Here is a 20176-nt window from a genome sequence, read left to right as displayed (position 1 = left end):
GTAGTTTAGGCCTCATTCTCTCATTCATTTAGGCATTTGGGGCTTGAGATGTGCCACTACACAAGGCAATTCGACGGCAACGGGAGGACGGCTTGTACTGAAAAGCCTCATGAGCAAATAATCGACTCATTTGGGAGGTCATCCAAAGTGATATTTGGTTAAATACGAGCGCATTTGTTCCTGTAAAACATCGATTACACTCTATTTTTGGATCTTAGTGTGCAATATTTCAATTTTTAAAGACCTGCTTGTCATTTGATCACCACTTAGTGTTAATAACAGTCAACAGGAAGTAGTGAGCCACACAGAAGAGAGGATCAGGAGGGCAATCTAATCATATCGACCTCCAAAAAAGCTACAGAAATTAATCAGTGCTCATACTTAAGAGCAGATGTCAGCTCAGATTTCTGGTCTCAAATGTCATGTGTACTGTGAAAGCAGTGATGATCAAAAATAAAGCACAGTAGTGCCCTCTGGTGACATGACTACATTTCATTAATATGCATTGTGCTCCTGCTCCAGGAGACACAAAATAGGAGGTGCAGAAGACGTCTGGTGTGCACGTGTGGGGATCATGACGGAGGGAGGTGGGGAGGGGATGGGGTGGGGGTGGTGGTGGGGTTGTTACACTTGCATCATATCCCTTCGAAGGTCACCTTTCACATTTAATTCTGACCAATTGACCTGACGGTGCATGTGGATAAGTCATCAATCACAACAACAGCATGGATGACACTGCTGAAGCAACGGTCAACACGGGAGACATGGGCCTCATTTATCGAGCCAGGCACAAGGTGAACGTCTTTACTCGAGTAGGAACACAAACATAAACGGGACCATGAATCACTGGGAGTATTTACAGGAATATAGCATTCAGATATTAATCCTGTTTCTGACTGGACTTCACTGACAGTAGGAGTAATTTACAAAAGAAATATAGGCACGTAATCTTTGACAGTGATTCATCTCGGAGCCATTAGATTAATCAAATAATGTATAATATACAGTAAATATAAATCACAGAACTTGATACCTAAATTTGAAAAACGGTTCATTGCACCAGGGACCATTTTGTCACCACGGTGACATGACACTTGCTGACATCAAATATATAACAAGCTCAATATTGAAAAATTATAGTATTAAACCTCCAATCCAATAAATTCTTAAACATGGAGATTGATCGCGCAGGGTGCCTAACCTGATGAACGAGGCCCAGTGTCATTACAGAGATTGAAAGCTGCTAATCTCCAGAGAATCCAAACCAGTAAATGATTTCCCAGCGCAGTGGGTTATGATTGGTTGGAGTCATACAGGAGGTCGTCCCGTCTCTCCTGATCAGAAACACAATGCTCAAGTTCATAATGTTGTCTTATTTTAATTGTTAATTGTGTTTTGCTGACTCGCACACTAGTATTAAAACAGCTCATTTTACAAAAACTGCAGGGAAAAGTTCAAAGGTTTTTAACGCACATGGAAGAAGGTAGGTGTCATCTGTCTCTCAGAAAGCTTTCTGACAGAAAGGGCTTTCACCTCCAAAAGCTACTGTAAAAAGAACAGAAAATATTGATATAGTCTGTGAACAAAACAAATGCAAATATTCTTGATACCTATTGTTAATATAAAGAACAAACAATAGGGGCTAATACTGGCCCCTGTGAGACTCCACAGGTGATATTCAAACATGTAGATTTGCAGTCACCTATCTGCACAAACTGATGGTGTTTCAGCTTTTCAGCCGGTTCAACACAACAAATAATATGTTATGATCTATGGAATCAAAAGCATTTTTTTTTATTTATAAACACTCCTACTGCATATGGTTTATTACCTATACAAGTGGTTATTTCTTCTGTTAACTCTATTAATGCCAGAGATGTTGATTTGTTTTGAATCCATGCTGACTGCCTGCCAACAGTGCGTGCTTCTCATTGAAATTATCCAGCCTTCCAATAAAGAGCTTTTCCAATATTTTAGAGAGCGACACAGGCCTGTAATTGCCAAAATGATGTTCATGCCCAGCTTTATATTATGAAAAAGCTTTAGCTATTTTAATTTTACATGGAAATGAACACATTTTTTAATGGTAAGTTACAGATCTAAGTTTGAGGCTTTACTATACCATCAATGATTTTGTTCACTAAATTCATATCAATTTCATTCCGGTCAGTAGACATTTTATGTTTACACTTGAATACAATATTGATGATTTTATTTTCATGCTCTCAGACAAAGAAGTCTATCTCCATGATCCTCAACAGCCCCCCTCTCCTCAGGTAGTGGATCATTGATTTCTTCTGCCAGTTTAGATCCCACAATTGCAATAAAAATGTTAAAACCATTAAGCGCATTATTCATAGTCTTATCATTGTCGATAAACTACTGAGGATAACGTGTTTGATGATCCTTTTCTAGTTTTTATTATATTCTATATATCCCTCTGATTGGTTTTGTTATTCTCTAATGATTTCTTATTATATTACTTCTTGCATATCCTCACAGTATTTGTTAACTTATTTAATATATGTTATATTTATTGTCTATTGATCTATATTTCATGAGTTCTCTGTATAACGTGTTCTTTTTTTTGCAAGCATTTTGAAGTCCCTTTGTTATCTACGACATATCTTACTGGACGGTTTGTGTTGTATAAAAGATCATGGTTTGGGTTAAAACAGGCCATTAATCACATGTTAAAAAGCCCTTTCTGACAGAAAGATTTGAAAGCTTAGCTCTTCCATGGGCGTTTTTTTAACCACTTAATAGAGGAAAAACTTGTGAAGACAGGAGCTGCTGAAAAACAGCCTTGTGGGCAATAAATGACAACCTTGAAGGTTTGTTTAAAAATGGACTTCTCAGAACACGAGCATGAGAGGTTCTAAAGCTGGTTTCCTGAGATCAGCAGCCATCATCTTCAGGCAGAGTTTTCAGACAGTAATCCATATATCCACCGTCTTCATAAGCACACCGCTGCCTCCTTTCTCCAGGCAATTTAACACACAATCCTCAACAGCTAGGTCTATTAAAGATGACCAGTTATTAGACAGTTTATCAGACAGATGCCTGGTAGCAGGATGTCTTAAGGCTTAGAGTCCTCTGGGTGCCCGGAGGGAGATAGGTATGACCTTGCTACTGCTTTATTGGATACAAGTGCCAAGTGAGTGAAAAAATTACTTTTATTTCATCACGTACAAACAACCTTATCTCCCATTACAATAGACAGTAGACACAGTTCAAGTGCTACAATGTTAGTGCAGTACACATTAAGATATTAGGTTGATGGGGAGCCACAGATGGATGTAAACCACAGGTGAACACTGGCACCTGGTTTAACGGTCAACCCTCCACAATAACAACAACAACAACAACAACAAGAGCAACAATTTCAGTTCACGCAAGCAAAGGACAGGGAAGATACACAGATTACAGAGAAGGTGGGTTAAAGGATACACATGTCTTTTGGAGAAAAAAGGCTACGAGGGTTGTCCGTCTCCATGGTTACACCCCATGGGAGAGAGGTGAGAGGTTAGAGATCAGAAGTTAGTGGGGCCGGCAGGGCTGTAGGGAGTGGGGGGGCATCTGAACATGCGCCTGTGTGTTCATTAAAAGGTGACAGGATGTGAGGAGTAGCGGCAGAAATTAGCCTGAGGTTGTAACAGGGGCCGTGCTGCCGCGCCGCTGCAGTAATAGTCAAATGGCTGCCGTCGTGGGGATGCTTTAATGTGCGTGTATGACATTTCCTACACTCACATTTCCAAAGCAGATTATGAGTAATCATTACTAACCATTTCTGCCCTCCGGTGTGCTAACATTGGGTAGGTTGTTATTGTTGTCGTTATTACTATTGTTGATGGAAATCACATTACACAACAATAATAAGCACAGAAATGTGCAGTTTGTCTATATTTGCACACTATGACATTTATAGAATGGGCTTTTTTAAAGTGCCTTTGGCTAAATATCCCCGGTTACTCATGAGAAAATTTGGTCCTCAGGAAAAGAAAAATAATTGAGATTATGAAACTAGGTGGATTTAATAAGCTGTCAGGCACTATAACATCCACATTCAATGGTTCAATTTGATGAGTGGCTCGTGGTGGTGATGGTATGTCTGGAAAACAGGGATGGTGTGAGGAGCAGGAGAGGGAAGGGAAGGAAAGGGAACACAGCCATATATACCCATTGACTGCCTTGGCTTGTTGCTGGTATATGTCAACATCACCACCATAATGTTTCGGAGAAGACTGGCCAGTGAACAAATACATGTAAATGGGAGGAACTTCCATTTTTTCTGGATAACAAGCACTAAATGTTTACAGTTCTCAGCTGAATTCACTGAGTCATGATATATTCAAGGAGTTAGGAAAAAAAAAAATCTATCTCATGAACCCTTGAATATAAAAATGACTCACTGAAACCTGCTGAGGAATTTAAATATTAAGCCCCTTTTAAACTGGACAAAAAAGCCCCACAAACATCTGGCTTTTGTCCTCAAGAGGAAAGGTTACAATCAGCATTCACTCCCAGGTTAAATAACACTGCACCAGTCATGGGTGTTTATCGACTCATGCTCCAATCGGTGACATAAACATGACCTCCAGGTGGATGCGGTTATGTTCTTCTGCAATTCTTTTGTTCCTTTTTCTTACACATGTGCTGCTTGGATTGACTTAGTTTGATGCAGCGCATCAGCCCAGAACAGTGGAGTTTGCGCCCACATGAATGTGTGTATTTAGCTGATGACCTGCAAGCTTAAGTTGAGCATCTATAAAGCAGTGGACATTTCATTTCTTATATATTCTTCACAATAAAAGTCCTCTGTTAGATTGTTATTTTAAAAGTTTTTATAACAAAGCAGCAAAATCAGGGAATGTTGGATTTTCATCAGCAGGAACTTAATACGACTCCTGTACAGCTGAACTTTTAACCAAAGAGATTCAGTTAGAAGCTACAAAAGTACAGAGAGCTGAATGCACAGACTTTAAAAACCTCTTTTTCTCTGCTTTCCAGCACACAGCAGAAATAAACAGAAAGGGACACTCATCCACTACTCGCTATGGGAAAAAGGTCAATCTTATTCTATTTTTAGTAATAAAAACCTGCACATACCTGCTTTTTTGGAGGTTAAACTAAGGCTGTATGAATCTGGCAATATGATACGTATCACAATGCACTATATTGCGATACTGTAAGCAAAGTGTTACTGTATATTGCTATCTTTTTAATCTAATGAAATGGAAATGGAAAAATGTCATAGTATAAAGAAAATACCATCATATGTGTACAATTAAAAGTTTACTCTTTCATTTACTTGTTTTTCTCAATCAGAACAGTGAGATAGCTAAGGAAACTGCTATCTAGTGGTTGGGGGCTTGAACACAACACAATGCCATATACATAAAATACATAATATCATGATACTCAAGTGTACTGATATTTTATTACGTCCCTAGTAAAAACAGTATTATAGTGCTTTTCATCCAGAAAAAAATCTAGTTTTCCTCTTTACTTGTATTTGTTTACATGTAAGTCTTGCCTGTACCAATATGGTGGTGATGTTGACATCTAATCCTCAGGTTAATGTGGCGTCTCATGTATATGTGTCTATGGAAGGGAATGGAAGGAAAGGAAAGGGAAGACAAAGGGTAGGGTGGCACTGCCCCCGCCTCATTACAGCCCTGCTCGGGGGGAAGAGTCTTACCAACCTTGGACCAAGACTCACTTGAGTGTGAGGCGAGGATCTCCATATGGGGCATAGGGAGAAATGTTTAGTACGAACTCCTTGGGCGGATAGGAGCTCCACCTCTGCTGCACTGTGCTGCTGTCATTGTTATTCCAAAAGTCTCTGTCTAGATCACTGCGGCCAAAGAGAGAGACAGGTCAGAGCAACACAACTATGGACAGCCTTGGCACCAACCAACCAGTCGCATCCTGCTTTTGGAGATGATGCGACGGCTTGGTTTGAGGAAGAGCGGTTGGTCCTAACAGCTGCATTGAACAAAACAGGCCCAGATTATTGTCTACTTTTCCACCTGAAGTTCACCATAGTGGTCCGATTTAAAAATAAAAAAAGGGGCCAGCCTGAGGGGGGAAGAAGGCATTCACAAAAGCTTTTCATAAAGCAATGTGCTGCAGCAAAGACACAGAGAGATAGAGGAGATATGCAGCAAGAAGAGAGGAAGTCATAATTTGATGAATACATACAGCATATGATTACATTCTGTTCATCTAGCACGGCACCACTGATGAAAACACATTTGGGTAAACATTAAGAAGTCTGGCCCCCATCCTCGGCGTGAGCGGTGAGCACGCATGAACGCATGAGACACAAGGCAAGAGAGATAAATTGCAAGACAGTCAAAGTAGAAGAGGAGGAGGAAAAGGTGAGCAGAATCACTGATGTCATACAAATCACACAGCAGTGGTCAGAGCTGTAGCACAGTCAGGGACAGAGCAGGAGAGAAAGGCACAATGCACAAAGAGAAGAAGAAGAAGTTTGAAGCTGAAATGACCGAACAGAGAACACCAAATGCTGCTGGAGCCAGTGAGAAAGAAAACGCAAGGGACTCAAGTCAGAAGACATTCACAAAGCCCATCTTTTAGTGCTTAAAAATGAAAATTAAACACAGACATTCAAAAATAGCCGAGACAACAGCAGGCTATAGAAGAGAAGCAGGTTAATCAAGGCATTTTGTGGAATAAAGTATTGTACTTAGCATTACAAAGCTGACATTTTCTGGCGCTGACCTATAGCCTTGTTTCATCAAGAACAGAAAATACCTTAATCTTAGTTTGAGCCCTGTAAGAAATGTTAGATAAAAAAACATTTATACTCCAAAAAGCTCTCAAGCATCCCTCCGTTTACTTCGACATGCACCATTTTAAGCAATGCGGAGGCGTGGCTAAAGGCCTGCACTTAAGGGAGACCTATCTTACAAGCCATAAGATAAGTGCAGGAGTAGACTCATCCAGCCAAAAAGCTTCACAGGTAAGATAATGCTGATTTAATCTATACTGATTAAATCACTAACCTTTCATTTAATGTCTGTCCAAACATGCTCTTGCAAAGGTTGTTGTGCTTCTTTGAGATAAAACAGCATTCATTTTCTGCCTTGTTTGTGTTTGAACCAAACAGAGTTAATTATCACCAGATTATTCTACCCCAACCAGTTACCAGGCACTTACTTGATGGCTTTCTTCTCCCCTCGCCCACGTGCCGAGTCTGGAGTGTCTGCTGTTTCCACTCCTGGCTTATTCCTCTTCCCCTTGAGCCAAGCGGAGGGAGGGGATGACAGAGACAGCAGAGAAACAAAAGGTTAGCTTGGATTTGTCCTTTGAAGCCGTGTTTTTGCTATACTAATTTCAAGTGTAAATGCCTCTCCCATTATCTCAGGAACACTGTGCCATCAGTCCTTTACCTGATGGTCTCCTGATTACACTCATCAAAGTCAAATCAAATCTGCTGTGGAGAGCCATTTCTGACTATGATTATCATTCGCCACCACCCTGAAATTTACATGGCAATTGCCTCTTTAAGGTAATCCGCTGGGTACTGGAGAGAAGCCTCTAGAAACTCTTGCACCAGCCTGATTTCAAATAGCTAGAGCATGACCTGCTGTAACCATGGAAATAATGGCAATTTAAAGGCTGCGAAAAGTGAGGTCTGCTGGGCGCATTCTACTGGAAAAGCTCATTACAGTTGAAGGTGTTTCACACATGTCACAATGCAGGTAATCTCTATTGACACTTTGCCACAAGTGGGACAGGGAGGGGATCAGTCTAAAGCTGCCCCCCTTCCCCCAAATACCACGCATGCTTTCCTGAAAGTGATGCTCTGATACACATCGAGGATAGGCGAGGATTCTCCATCACAGAAAATGAGTGGGAAGGAAACACACTGAGCTGCCGCCGTGGCTTGGCTCGGACAAAAGGATCTTAAGTTGGCTGAAGGTCAATTTCCTGTGGGGGGCTTGTTCGTTGGGGGCTGAACATGGAGCTTGAGACTGGAGATCAAACTGGACTGTTATGTACAGACTAGGCTTCCGCTTTACTCTTGTAATGAGCCTTTATGATAAGCCTCACAAGACCTCACTGGAGTTCAGCTACCCAACCCTGTAACACCAGAAACATTTAAGGTTTTGGTCTCATTCCAGCTACTTTGTCACGGAAAGTGTCGTTCTGATTTGCTTATTTCAAAATACGAATGATTAAGTATTTTCTCTCTCTTTGATCATGCCATTCGTTCTGTCAGGAACATTCTTGTCATAGATTTAACCATTTATTGCAACAAATGGAAACTGATACATAGTGAAAGTTAGTGTATGAAATACCTGGTGGTAACTCGGGGGCGGTGATCCAGTGTTATAATGATACTTCTATTTGAGTCTGTATTTTAACCGAGTATAACCTTGATGCTGAAGCAGAAAAAATCCACTGCTTTTCAGGTTGTAGGGCGTATTTTGGATTGCAGAGCATTTGCAGTAGTGCCATTCATGGAAAAAGAAACCGCCAGGTATTAAATGGAATTATAAGAGAAATCACCACAATATTTTTCTGTTCTCATATTTGCAGATAAATGTTTTGCAGTTTGAATAATGAATACTTGACATTATAAGGTTTTAAAAGACAAAGTGACAGTTGCAAGTGACATATACATTTCTTAAATATTTTTTTACAGAGACCACTTGCTATTGAGGTTTTCAGGGGGTCTCATGTGCCAATTTAGGGATCTCAGAAACCCCAAGATGCCCTGTATTTCACACCATGACAAAAGTTCACTAGGAAGACTATCCTTTTGCATGCTTAGCCTGATAGTTCTCATTCATCCTGCCATTCAGTCACATACAGTATGTCCGACAGCATAGCAACACCACTGCATTCTTAGCCTTTCATCTTTTTGTCTGTCTTTTCAAATAAGATTTTCTCTCTGCATTTACCTCCTTCATGCTACTGTTCTGTGTGCCCCTCCACCTCCCCATCACCGCCCAGTCTTCGCAGCTTCATCAGCTTCATCAGCTTCATCAGCTTCATCAGCCTCTCAGTCTCACCAGAGCACTCAACCAATATCACCAGTGTCTGGACTCCGTGGGGGGATTTATCTTGCTGCTGCTCAGGCCAGATGCCCCTCAACCACAAATCTCCCTTTAGAGTCAGCACCAAAGACTTTGTCAAGGCCTTATCACACATCATCTCTTGCAATAAACTTTATCTTTATTCAATTCACTTGTATCTCCTGATTGAAATACAGTTATGGCTGGTACTGATGGCTCCGCTCTTTAGATGCTCCCTGGATTAGCCTAGCAGCAGGGTAAGCCAGAACAGGGAATGCAATGCAAACCCCTGCCACGACTGGGCTTAAGCAAAACATGAATTCCATTTAAACCTTGAGCTATGATATAACTTGAAAGGTGAGGGCGAAGCTTTGTCAGCAGCTTTGGTGTGGCAGGGATCAGTGAGGAAGGAGACATATTTAAACAGACCGCCTTGGTGTGAGAGTGGGCTGTGATTGGTGTGTGACTGATTGGAAATTATTCAATCGGTGTGCTGACAGCTGATAACAGCTGCATGCCTGTTATTCATGAACTAACACGATGATTTATTCTCCATTCATGCCAGTAATGTGTTACCAATACATACAGTATGTAATGCCCACTAGGAAGAGCAACATGGTATAAGCAATGCAATGCAACAGGCTAGCAAGCTAAGAATATGCTTAATATTCAGACTGAATTAATATTTTGTTGTTCTTCTCTCATTTAGGTAGACTTTGTATTCATGTCACTGATTTCTGGTTGGGCAGGCTGTTATTTTGTTTCATAATGCCCACGGTAGCAAGTGACCCATCTGTCCTGCAAACAGCATTTTAAAATGACACGGAGGCTGCAGTAGCCTTTGCTAAGAGCAATCAATTTAAAGCCGGGGCAGGCAGTCTATTTTTGGCATCATTGGGAAAAAGTTCCTTAATAACCTTTAAGTCCAGCTACATAATTAAATTGAAGGGGTCTTAGAGAAATCTAGACTTCTGCTCCTTCTCTTGTCTCTGTTTTTAGGCTTTAGAAAATCTAGCCCATGACAGGAGACACTGACCAATCACAGGTCAGTAAGGTAGCTGATGGTTGAGTCTCATTTGAAAAATGTAAATATTTGACGACCTAGAAATGAAACTCAGCAATAAAGTATATTTTCTGAGAATAAGTTACTGCACCTTTAACACTTTTTTACATTGATCAAAGAAAATCTGTTATTTCTGTAAGAGGACTTACAACAACTTGCAGCTGCATCAATCTCATCCTCTCTTGTTGTAATTTTTCTGTTACTATTTATTATGAATGTAGCTAAGTAGTTAACTAGCAGTGTAAAAGGATAAGATCCCCATTATTAAATCTGAGGTAGCACTGCTTTCTTCCAGAAAGCTTCTCAGCCAGGAAGCCTCTGGCAGAAAGGCTTTAGGAAGTCGGGTGAAATAGTATAAAGAGCAAGTCCACGTGGGAAACATGTCATGGTGGATGAATGGTTCAAGCACATTAGTTTCACCCAGAAAACCGAGGTTTGTGTCCTGTGTCCTTTTAGATTTATTATTTTCAGCTTTTTAAAAATATATATAATTAGAATAAATTATAAATAAATAAATTATAATAATGAGGTTTTTTTTGTCACAGTTTGATTAGATTTAAGGAAAGATCTTGGTTTGGATTAAAAGAGACCATTCTGTCCAGAAATTTTCTGTCAGACAGGCTTTCTGACAGAAAACCATGAAGACTCAGTTCTCCCATGTGCTAATCATGCCAACTCAGCTCTGACAGAAACCAGTGGGTACAACATCAGACCTATTTTTGAATGGGGATGAATGGAGAACATAGTGGAGATTCAGAGGTCTGGAACCAGGCTAACTTAACAATCAGGAATGAATGAAATAAAGAAAACAGTTGCTAAAGGGAAGCTTCTCATAATTTCCAGTGATTCACCAAATAAAAGCCCTGCTGGCTATGTAGAGATTTCAATGCTGTTCTGTTCTATGTTGTGACTGTTTGAATTGTCTATGCCAAATCAAATATGCAAGGCCTTCTATCTCCCATGGGTGGGGCCTGGTTTGCCAGCAAGCAGATTATCTCCTCTGGCAGCCAATCAGCACCTTGTGGCACCAAGAGTAAAGGTTGTTCTAGAGGTGCTCTGACCACCGTCTAATCTAACTAGTTTTCTATAAACCTCGCCAACAGCTATGTTCATCCCGTCCTCGTGAACACAAACCAATGGAGCTATCCAGAGAAGCCATCAGCCTGAGGTTATGTATGAGTTTCTTACAGAACTGACTCAGACCTATGTGATGCATGCAAAGCTTATAAATAGCAGCAGCGTATGGAAATGCAAATTGTGCCAAAGCCTATGTTGAGCTTCAGCTCCTAACAGGCAGACTGACGTTGTCTCCATACGCTCCAGGCAACACAGATTTCAAGCTCCAGTCCACACCTTGGATATTGTGGCTTTGGATATTATTGGACCTGTTACAAAGCCACAGTTGACAATAGCACTGTTGAGCAAAAATGATAAAGCCCACAATGGCACCACTGAGCGAAAGTGATATCCATCACACACAAGGAAACAAAGCCGCTCATCGATTGTATAATCAGCACTAGGCTGAAATAGAGAGGTAAACAAATGAATAAACATAGATCAGACAGGAACGACTAGTTAAACAACTGCATACAAGAGAAGTGTTTGTAATTGAAACACTGACTCCTGGATAAATGGTCTCTTTATAAGGTCTATATACTGAACACATCACAACTTGTCAGTAGAGAGCATTCACGATCGTTTATAACCTGCTTTAGGCATTCGATAGCTGTTATCACTGGTTTGACAGGCTGGCTGAATATATGAAATTACATGTCATGATTTTGAACACAAAGATGCATACAATCTGCCGTAATAGCTTCGAAATATCTGCATGCCCAAGAGGTAGACTCCTCCACATACAAGAAAAATATAATTGTATAGAAACACATTGCAAAACACATTGTATGTATGGCAATTTCTGGGGATGCAAAATTTCTGTCAAGTGAGGACAAGCTATCAAAGGAAACTCATGTATCATTCAATGCTATCGTAAAATTTTCAGGAAGGTGGGAAGACACAGTGGATGAGTGAGAGTCCAGTACAGAAAGAGGGGTGAGAGCCCAAAATAGAAATCAAATTTAGAAAAAAAAAAGAAAGAGGCAGCCGGTAGGAGAGCAAAACAAGGACAGTGCAGGAGACAAAGAGATGGGGAGGGAGGGACAGGTGCGAAAAGTGAGCTGAGAGAAACAATGAGTGACAGGAGGTCCCGAGTGGATTGGATGTGAAAACAAGGCAAGACTCAAACGCTTGGCGATGGGCACTGACTGACTGAGTCCTGGGATCCTCATTTCCATCCACACACACGCACACACACAAAGAAGGAATTACAAAAGCATCTCCTCTACACCTTTCCTCCAGCTCATTCACAACAAGCACTCTGCTTCCATCTTCAAGGGAGTCGTTGTGGAGGCTGCAGGGATCCATAGTGATGAACAGAACAAAGCTCAGCAGCTCTGAGCACATGAAGCAAAGAAACAATAAAGAAAATCAGCTCAATACCCCAAATGAGGGTTAAAGCAAACCAATGGGAAAGTGAGCAATTTCCCCCCCTCATCCTCAACTCAAATACCCTTGAAAATACTTGAGTCTAATTTAAACCAGCCGTCTTTTTGTTATACGACAAAGGGTTTCACACGATTACAGTATTCAGTGCCGTCTGGCTCTGAGCCATGAGTTCAAAATAGCTCCAGCTGATATGATGAACCAATTACGAGACATACCCGAACTGCAGCAAGTCTCAACTTGGACCAAAAAAAACCCACACAATCCACTAACACTTTTAAACAATCAAACCCCAACAGAGCAGGCTATAAATATAAATAATTATAAACATTATTAAAAGTCTTGTACAGTAGATGAGCAGGCGTGTAGTGAGTGGAACTAATGGCCATAGCCAAAACACAGGGAGGATGCTCAAAAAGCCTGGAATTAAGTCTGCTCTTTATCTAAAATTCAAAAATTTTACTTTATGAGCATTATAACTAAAGTATTATTGTTTTATCTTACATTTGACCACTATAACAACTTTCATGTTTTTGATTGAGATTATAAAGTCATTATGAGACTGTTTACTGAGGTAATAAATCAAGAAGATGGGTCATTTTCTCATAAGATTACATAGAACTGGATATCTTTTTGCAACCAGTGTTGCAACCAGAGTTGCACCCTCCTGGCCATTAGAGAGAATACAGGTTTGAGGTGTTTCATTGGCTTCATCTCTTACTGGTTGATTCCACTGGGCAGCACAGTGGTTTTGATCCGTCCACCATAGAGCTGCAACCCCCACCAGCAGCGTTTCAGAAGCGTTAAAGCACCAGAGCACTTTGGTGATTATGTTTACTTGCTCTGATTTTGTTGATTTGATCCTCTTACTCTACTTTTTGTGTAGTTGAACAGTTTTGTTTCTTTCTGCCTTTACAATCGCAAGTCTGCACGGGGTCTTTTATTTTGAAAATTGACCGGATTCTCTCTGCTTTTTCTGTCTCTGACTTCTTGCGAGCTTGATCTGTTCTGCTCTGACTGATGCAAGATCCGTCAAAAACAGACTCGCCACAGAGCAGACAGCCAAGGCGCTGCTGGTGGAATCACAAGCATTGCGGCAGAGCTGTAATGTCAGGTCAGAAACCACCGGGACCAGGGTCTAATTTAAGTTACTGGGACCCCCAAAAGTCCCTGCTTGGCTGACAGTGCTTTCCACAAGTTCAGGAAATTTGGAGCTAGCTTGCAGTGGCGAACATTTCTGATTGGTCAAGTACTTTGTGTATTTTAGTTCAGCCACCATCCTTAAAAATCTGCAGCAAGAAACCAGTTTTGGAACATATGGACTGACGAAGAGGTTCTGACCCTCCTGTTCCGTCACTTAATGTGGCATCATCATGTAAAAAAACTGACATTTAAAAACACCTGTTAAAATGTCACTTTTTCATACATCAGCAGCGAGGTTGTGGTGGAGAAGCAGACAACAACAGGTTGAAGGAACCTAATTTGAGGACTTGTTGTTTCTAGGTGCAGCAACCAGGATAAGATGGCTCACCACCTTGATCAGTGTTTAATGATGCCCTAAAAAAAAGTGATGAGACTGATGTTCTATAATGTTCTAGAACACAGTCGCGAAAGCTTCACACGGTAATTACAGTATGTTGACAAAGAGGGCTAAAATATGCTGAGAGATCAGATTGTGCAGGCTATCTTTAATGTGTTATACAAACTTAATTGCAGATTATCCTAATAAGCACTACTGATTCATGGGTTCACTTGCTGATTCAGTTATTTATACAGGCAGGATAATGGGCGTATTAAAGGGGGACCCAGTTTTTTTTTTTTTTTTTTTTTTTTTTTGCTATAGAGCTGCAGATGAGTGAGAGGAGACGTGTTGTTGTTGGACTGCCCGGGGTGACGCTGAGGGTTTTCTTGAAGAATACAGACATGAGAGGAGACAGAGTGAAACTACCACTCTCTCTGTCTCAGTTGGCAGTGCGCTGCCTTCCAACACCCAGCTGTGTTTGTTTGCTGTGAATTAGCAGGCAGCAAGAGTCTACATGCTCGCTCAATATTACCCACATCACACCATAATTAGAGAGGAGTGCACTATTAAAATGGTCGTCCGCTGCAAAATCATCAAGTGATAATTCGTTCATCTGTCAAAACAATTTTTTAAAATACCTGTGTTCTCCTTGCTGACATAGTGAGGCATGCAACCTGAGAGGCATACAATTTATGTATCACCAGGAGCACTGCCAACACTATCTGTCACTAAATGTGACAGGTCAAGGCTTCAGATCCACATAATGTGCTGTTATTATAATATTCCCAATGACTGTGACAATCCTCCTTTGAAATTCTATAATTATTGATTTTCACATTTTCCCTCTCCTCTGATTGATGTAATTACTATCATCCCCCTAACAACCGTGAACTCCCTTCTCCCAGTTAATGCAACCAAAATGCTGAAGATTGTTGATACAAGCCCAACAGGGATCGGATCAGGCTGTGAATCTCAGTCAGGTCCAATCTCAGCTCCGCTCACAACTATGTCACGGATCAAACAGCACAGGGCTCACAGGAGCAAGCAGAGGGTTTCTGAATGCCAAACAGCCACTGCTGCTCAAACAGATGTTAGCTGCACCACCTCTGATATCTGAAAATCCCACCCAACACCTACAACATGAGCCCCTGCTGACAATCATCATCCCCGCAATGCAGCAGCTTAATAACCACGTGACCCATGGGTTATTTTGTATTTTGTTTCAGTAATACTTTATAATAATCATTATTAAGATTGCTATGCAATTGTTAAGTTTTATAAGCATCAACATCAACAACTGCAGTCATGGCCATCCAGATAATGTTTAGAAATGCACTACACCAGGCCTGAATTTTCATCACTTGGCCTTTGGTGTTGTCAATTCTTTGATGGCACAAAGGCCAAATGCCAGGGCAGAAGGGCATCAAATAAAACAATGATTTTAAATTCACAGAAATTATCATTTTAAGGATGGTTTTATTTTTATTAATTTAAATTTCCCAATTTGTTGATGCAAAGTACTGGGACAACGGTCATCAGTCAGAGGTCAGTTTATATAATAACATAGTAAATAGTGTGTGATATATAATGAATTAGTATCTCAAAATAATGAGAAACTCAGTTTTTCATTATTCTAAAATCTTAAGTCATTATTTTGTGAAAATGCCTCATTATAATGGGTTACATAATGATAATAATGGCAGTGATGGGCTTCCATAGAGAGAGAATATGCATGGACAGCAGCAAAGTGAAACACAGATATTTCATAAAGGAGACAAGTGTATATAACACAAATCGAGCTTTTTGTCTCTGTCAACAGAGTCTCCAGTCTGCAGTGTACACCACAGAATGGTAATATCAGTCCTCGTGATTAAAGACAGTTTATAGCACGCCAACATTTCTCGTGGTCATCTTGAGCTTTCTGTCTTTGCTGTGAGTCTGCATCACAGTTAAACAGCCCAGTGGTTTTCCAGAGGTTCACACCAGGCTCGAAACTGAACCCCCCTCCGGCTCTGTGCACAGCGTTGCACTTTATGCTTCCCATTGAGAATCTCAACAAAGTACAATGGTGTCTAAAAACTGTACTGACAGGAAAGAGGCAGAGGAGAAAATGGAGGAATCAGCTGGGGCAGCACGGGTGGGGCGTCAAGGCCACTGTGGCTGCAGGGTAGATCATTTTTTGAGGGGCATAAGACCAAACTGAGGGGGCATGGCAGAATGTGAATGTAATTCTGACTGTTTCTTATCAGCTATGATACAGCAGTCTACAAAATTTATAAGCTAATTATTCTATATTACAAATTAAGGGTAAAATAACATATATTATAACATCACTACCAATTAGTAAACGCAATTAATTGCAATTTAATTGTGTACGAACATTAAAATGGCTATCAGCTAAATTAAATTTTAACTTAGTTGAATTAACAATCAATTAACCATGTATTAATCATGCTTATTACAAAGTGTTACCTTTGTTTTGTTTTGTCATCCATAATTATAAAAATCATAATAGACAAACTTGAAAATAACCAAGTCAATCAATACAGATGAATAATTGTTGTGAGTGAATAACTATGAAGTCGCTCATAAAAATAACACTGGCTCGGCACACATTCTAAAAATTTCATGTCGATGCATCTATAAACAGCAATGAGCAAACAGACGTCGCAGGCAGCAGAAGGAGATGATAGCATTCAGTGTGCAGTACTTCCAGGGGGCTTAGATAACAGAAAGCCAAGCAGGAGGGAGGCTTCAGGATGACTGCACATGAGGACTTTTAAAATAAAACCCATCGCACTGGTTGCCAAAGCTAAAACACCGAAAGCAACACTCACCCAAAATGTCTTGTCTATTAACCTATGAATCATAACCAAAACTGGCATGGGCCCACTCGCAACTGACACGTGAAGCTTCAGGCAAACATTTGTTCTTATGAAAGCTGACACTGTCAAAGAGTACACTTGGAAATATCAAAAATGAAAAGTTTTAGATGTGGACTGGCTTATGGTGGCTTTATGTAAGATGAGCATCAACCACGGAGCACTTTTTACCTAATGAGAACATTTTTGTGCATAGAAAATCAGCCCACAGCACACAAGGTAAAGCATACATCTATAATAAGGGATCCCACTTGAAAGTAACCAGAAATGCAAATGATACTGTATATACATTCTAATCATGTGTTCAGGGAATATAGGGCTACCATGGAAAATAACTGAGATAAAGGAGATCAAGGGAAGTGAGAGAGTCTGTATCACGACTTTTTTTAAACGAACAGACTGAATAGCTGCTGCTCCTTCATGGCTGTTAGTCACATATAGAAAATAAAACACTTTAAAGATGATGATGTAATAGTGAGAAAGTGATTTTTAACAAGATTAGTAGTATTTATGCTTTGTCAAAGTGCAGTGCATCGTCAATAACACGTTTATCATCGTGGAAATGACGGCCATTTATCTCAGTCACTCTTTATTATTTTGTACATTAAGCAGCTGTTGTTTAATGTGGTTTCACACCAGTGGGCGGCTGACATTTTTCCCAAAGTAAGTGGTCCGAAGAGTACAAAGGGCTTAATTAACATCTTAATGCCACTCCGTGTTACCCCCCACCACCATACACAGAAACACACACACACCCTGAAGTAAGGTGTTGTACAATGAAAAAAAAATTAGATAAGTGCACTCAGTAGAGTGCCGATATCCGCCAGGAAACAGATGATAAAGCATCTACTGCAATGCCACCATCAACTTGCACATCTATCTATCTATCTATCTATCTATCTATCTATCTATCTATCTATCTATCTATCCATCCTTTTTCCTATCCCTTAAAGCCTCCATTATTTCTCTAGATCCACCCCTGACAATGACTCCAAACGTCTCATTTTAAACATTATTATTTAAAAGATTTTGTTTCTAACAAACATTCCAAGCAACCAGGCAGCTTTAGAACAGTGTATTACATTTAAAAAAAAAATCTACATTACAACTCACAAAAGCTGGAAAGCTGCACTTGATGTTGCCTATTCAAAGGTCGGAGCCTGCAGGTCCCGGTAGAGGTTGTACCTTTTCAGAAGGTTAATGGTTTGGCATTGAGCTGATTAGATTGCCCCTGCTAACTAAATTTAATTCCAACAAGTAACCACTATTATGTTCAGTTGTTCAGGTTTATAACTAGGGCTGCACCTCATGATTATTTTTTAAACGATTCATCCAAAGGTTATTTTTTTTCTATTTGTTGACTAATCTAACAACTAATTTGTTGATTAATTGAGATTATTCCACAATTCATTTAACAAATATAAACATCTAAAACTTATCTCTTTAATATTTCATTATTTTATTTAATCATAATGCTAAATTTAAAATTAGTCTAATTTCCATCCTATTTCCAAGATCATATTTGTCAGATGAGAAAAATACTGGACCTCAAATTCAGAAGAACTGCTGTGACACATATTTACTTTAATCTCTATGTCAACCCTTTGCCTAAATTGGACTTTTTTCTTTTAAATTTATCTACTTGACTTAAAATTGATGGTTGTGGATCTGTTTCATCACTGGAGTCATATGAAGCTAAGATAATCACTGGCACAGGTTCAGAAGTTTGCATCTCTCATTTATCTCCAGTTCAGTGACTGCACAGATGCATAGCAGGGATGGTGGCAAAGCTTGCAAAACAGGGATTTAATCATCTTGTATGTATGGATTTAATCTGCAGATTCTCCCATTTAAGATGAAACAAAACTTGTCTGTGGATATCAGTTTTAAAGCCACAAAAAATTCAAAATGTGGCCTGCAACAGAATAGGTGCACAGAGACATTATTATTTATATTTGTATCTACAGTATGTCTGTTTAACCAATAAAATAATCTGTCTCTGTATCTGTATTCAGATAGAAGATCAGAAGTGGGCGTGGTTTAATAGGCATGCAAGTCACATTAAATCGGGCAAATGTTTTATTTTCCAGCCTAATATTTATTGGAAATTCAATTGTTGTGCCTACAAAGTATCTACAGGATTAAATATTGGCAAATAATTAAACATTTCCACATTCTCATTCTATACCTTTCAACTATCTCTCTGTCTTTATTTAAGTGTCTCAAGCCCAGCACCACCACCACCACCCTTTAACTGAGGGGGACTGAAAAATCCGAAAAAATCTGAAAAAGTTTTCTGAATTGAGATATTCTATACTGCATTGGAAATAGAAAGTCTCCAGTAAAGATATACAAGCAAATAAATATACCCCTCAGTTAAGGGGAGGGATCTTGGTGCATTAAATTTGTGATTGATTCAGTTAGATGCAACCTTTTTTATTTATGCCAAGGTAATCATGGAGCCGACTTTATCCAAATACTAATGAGCAACTTCAGATTAAAGATATAACTTTTTCTGTTGCATTATTTGTGCATTCCCAACCTTGTTTTCAGCTTAGCAGTTGTGACTTGTGGCCTCTACCACCTGTTTACAAGAAATGAGGACTCAGCAGTGAGTATCACTTTTTTTTTTTTTATCAGTTTTTTCAAGGTTTTGAGAAATTCTTGACTCACTGCAACCATGAGAGGTGCTTGAGCATACAGTCATAAATGTGCACAAAATATATTAGGTTGATAGTTCCAGTGGTATGCAAGATTAGCTGCGGACAAGCACAATCTGTTGCATGATAGCCCCACGCTTATGCAGGGTGGAAATAATGAGACATGCATGCATTTCCTCTGAGACAAAAGATCATCTTTTGTGTGAGGATGTGGTTGATAGTGGCCCTTCACAGGGTCGTAAGGCCAACAGATCGTCATCCAGCGCCCACTGCACTGTCACAGGATGGAAATAAGATCCATTTACAGCAGAGCTCCAGAGAGAGGACCTCGGGCACTTTCCAAGGTGCTGGAAGCTGAACTACCACAATCCACAGCAGGAAACTAGGAGTCATTCACTGCTCCATTTACTTTAAAGTGGAATATCAAATATAACACTATGTTCCAGCGGAGCAAACAATAGAAAGACTGTGTACCACCGTCCCACTTCAGCACAGAC

The 20176-nt window shown here is 39.9% G+C and overlaps 1 protein-coding gene across 1 annotated transcript in view; it reads right to left on the bottom strand.

Moving 5' to 3' along the window:
- Window positions 1-20176, bottom strand: part of syt7a (synaptotagmin VIIa) — a 113006-nt gene that overhangs the window by 37892 nt on the left and 54938 nt on the right. The window contains exons 3-4 of the mRNA XM_084734725.1: window positions 7186-7265; window positions 5723-5857 (exon numbers count right to left, since the gene is read on the bottom strand). Coding sequence (XP_084590851.1) covers window positions 5723-5857; window positions 7186-7265 — 215 coding nt within the window. The remainder of the gene's footprint in view (window positions 1-5722; window positions 5858-7185; window positions 7266-20176) is intronic.

The sequence above is a fragment of the Lutjanus erythropterus genome, chromosome 13 (genome assembly GCF_056507025.1).
Source record: "Lutjanus erythropterus isolate fLutEry1 chromosome 13, fLutEry1.hap2, whole genome shotgun sequence".
Taxonomy (NCBI): Eukaryota; Metazoa; Chordata; class Actinopteri; order Lutjaniformes; family Lutjanidae; genus Lutjanus; species Lutjanus erythropterus.
This window is presented reverse-complemented; position numbering and strand designations above follow the sequence as displayed.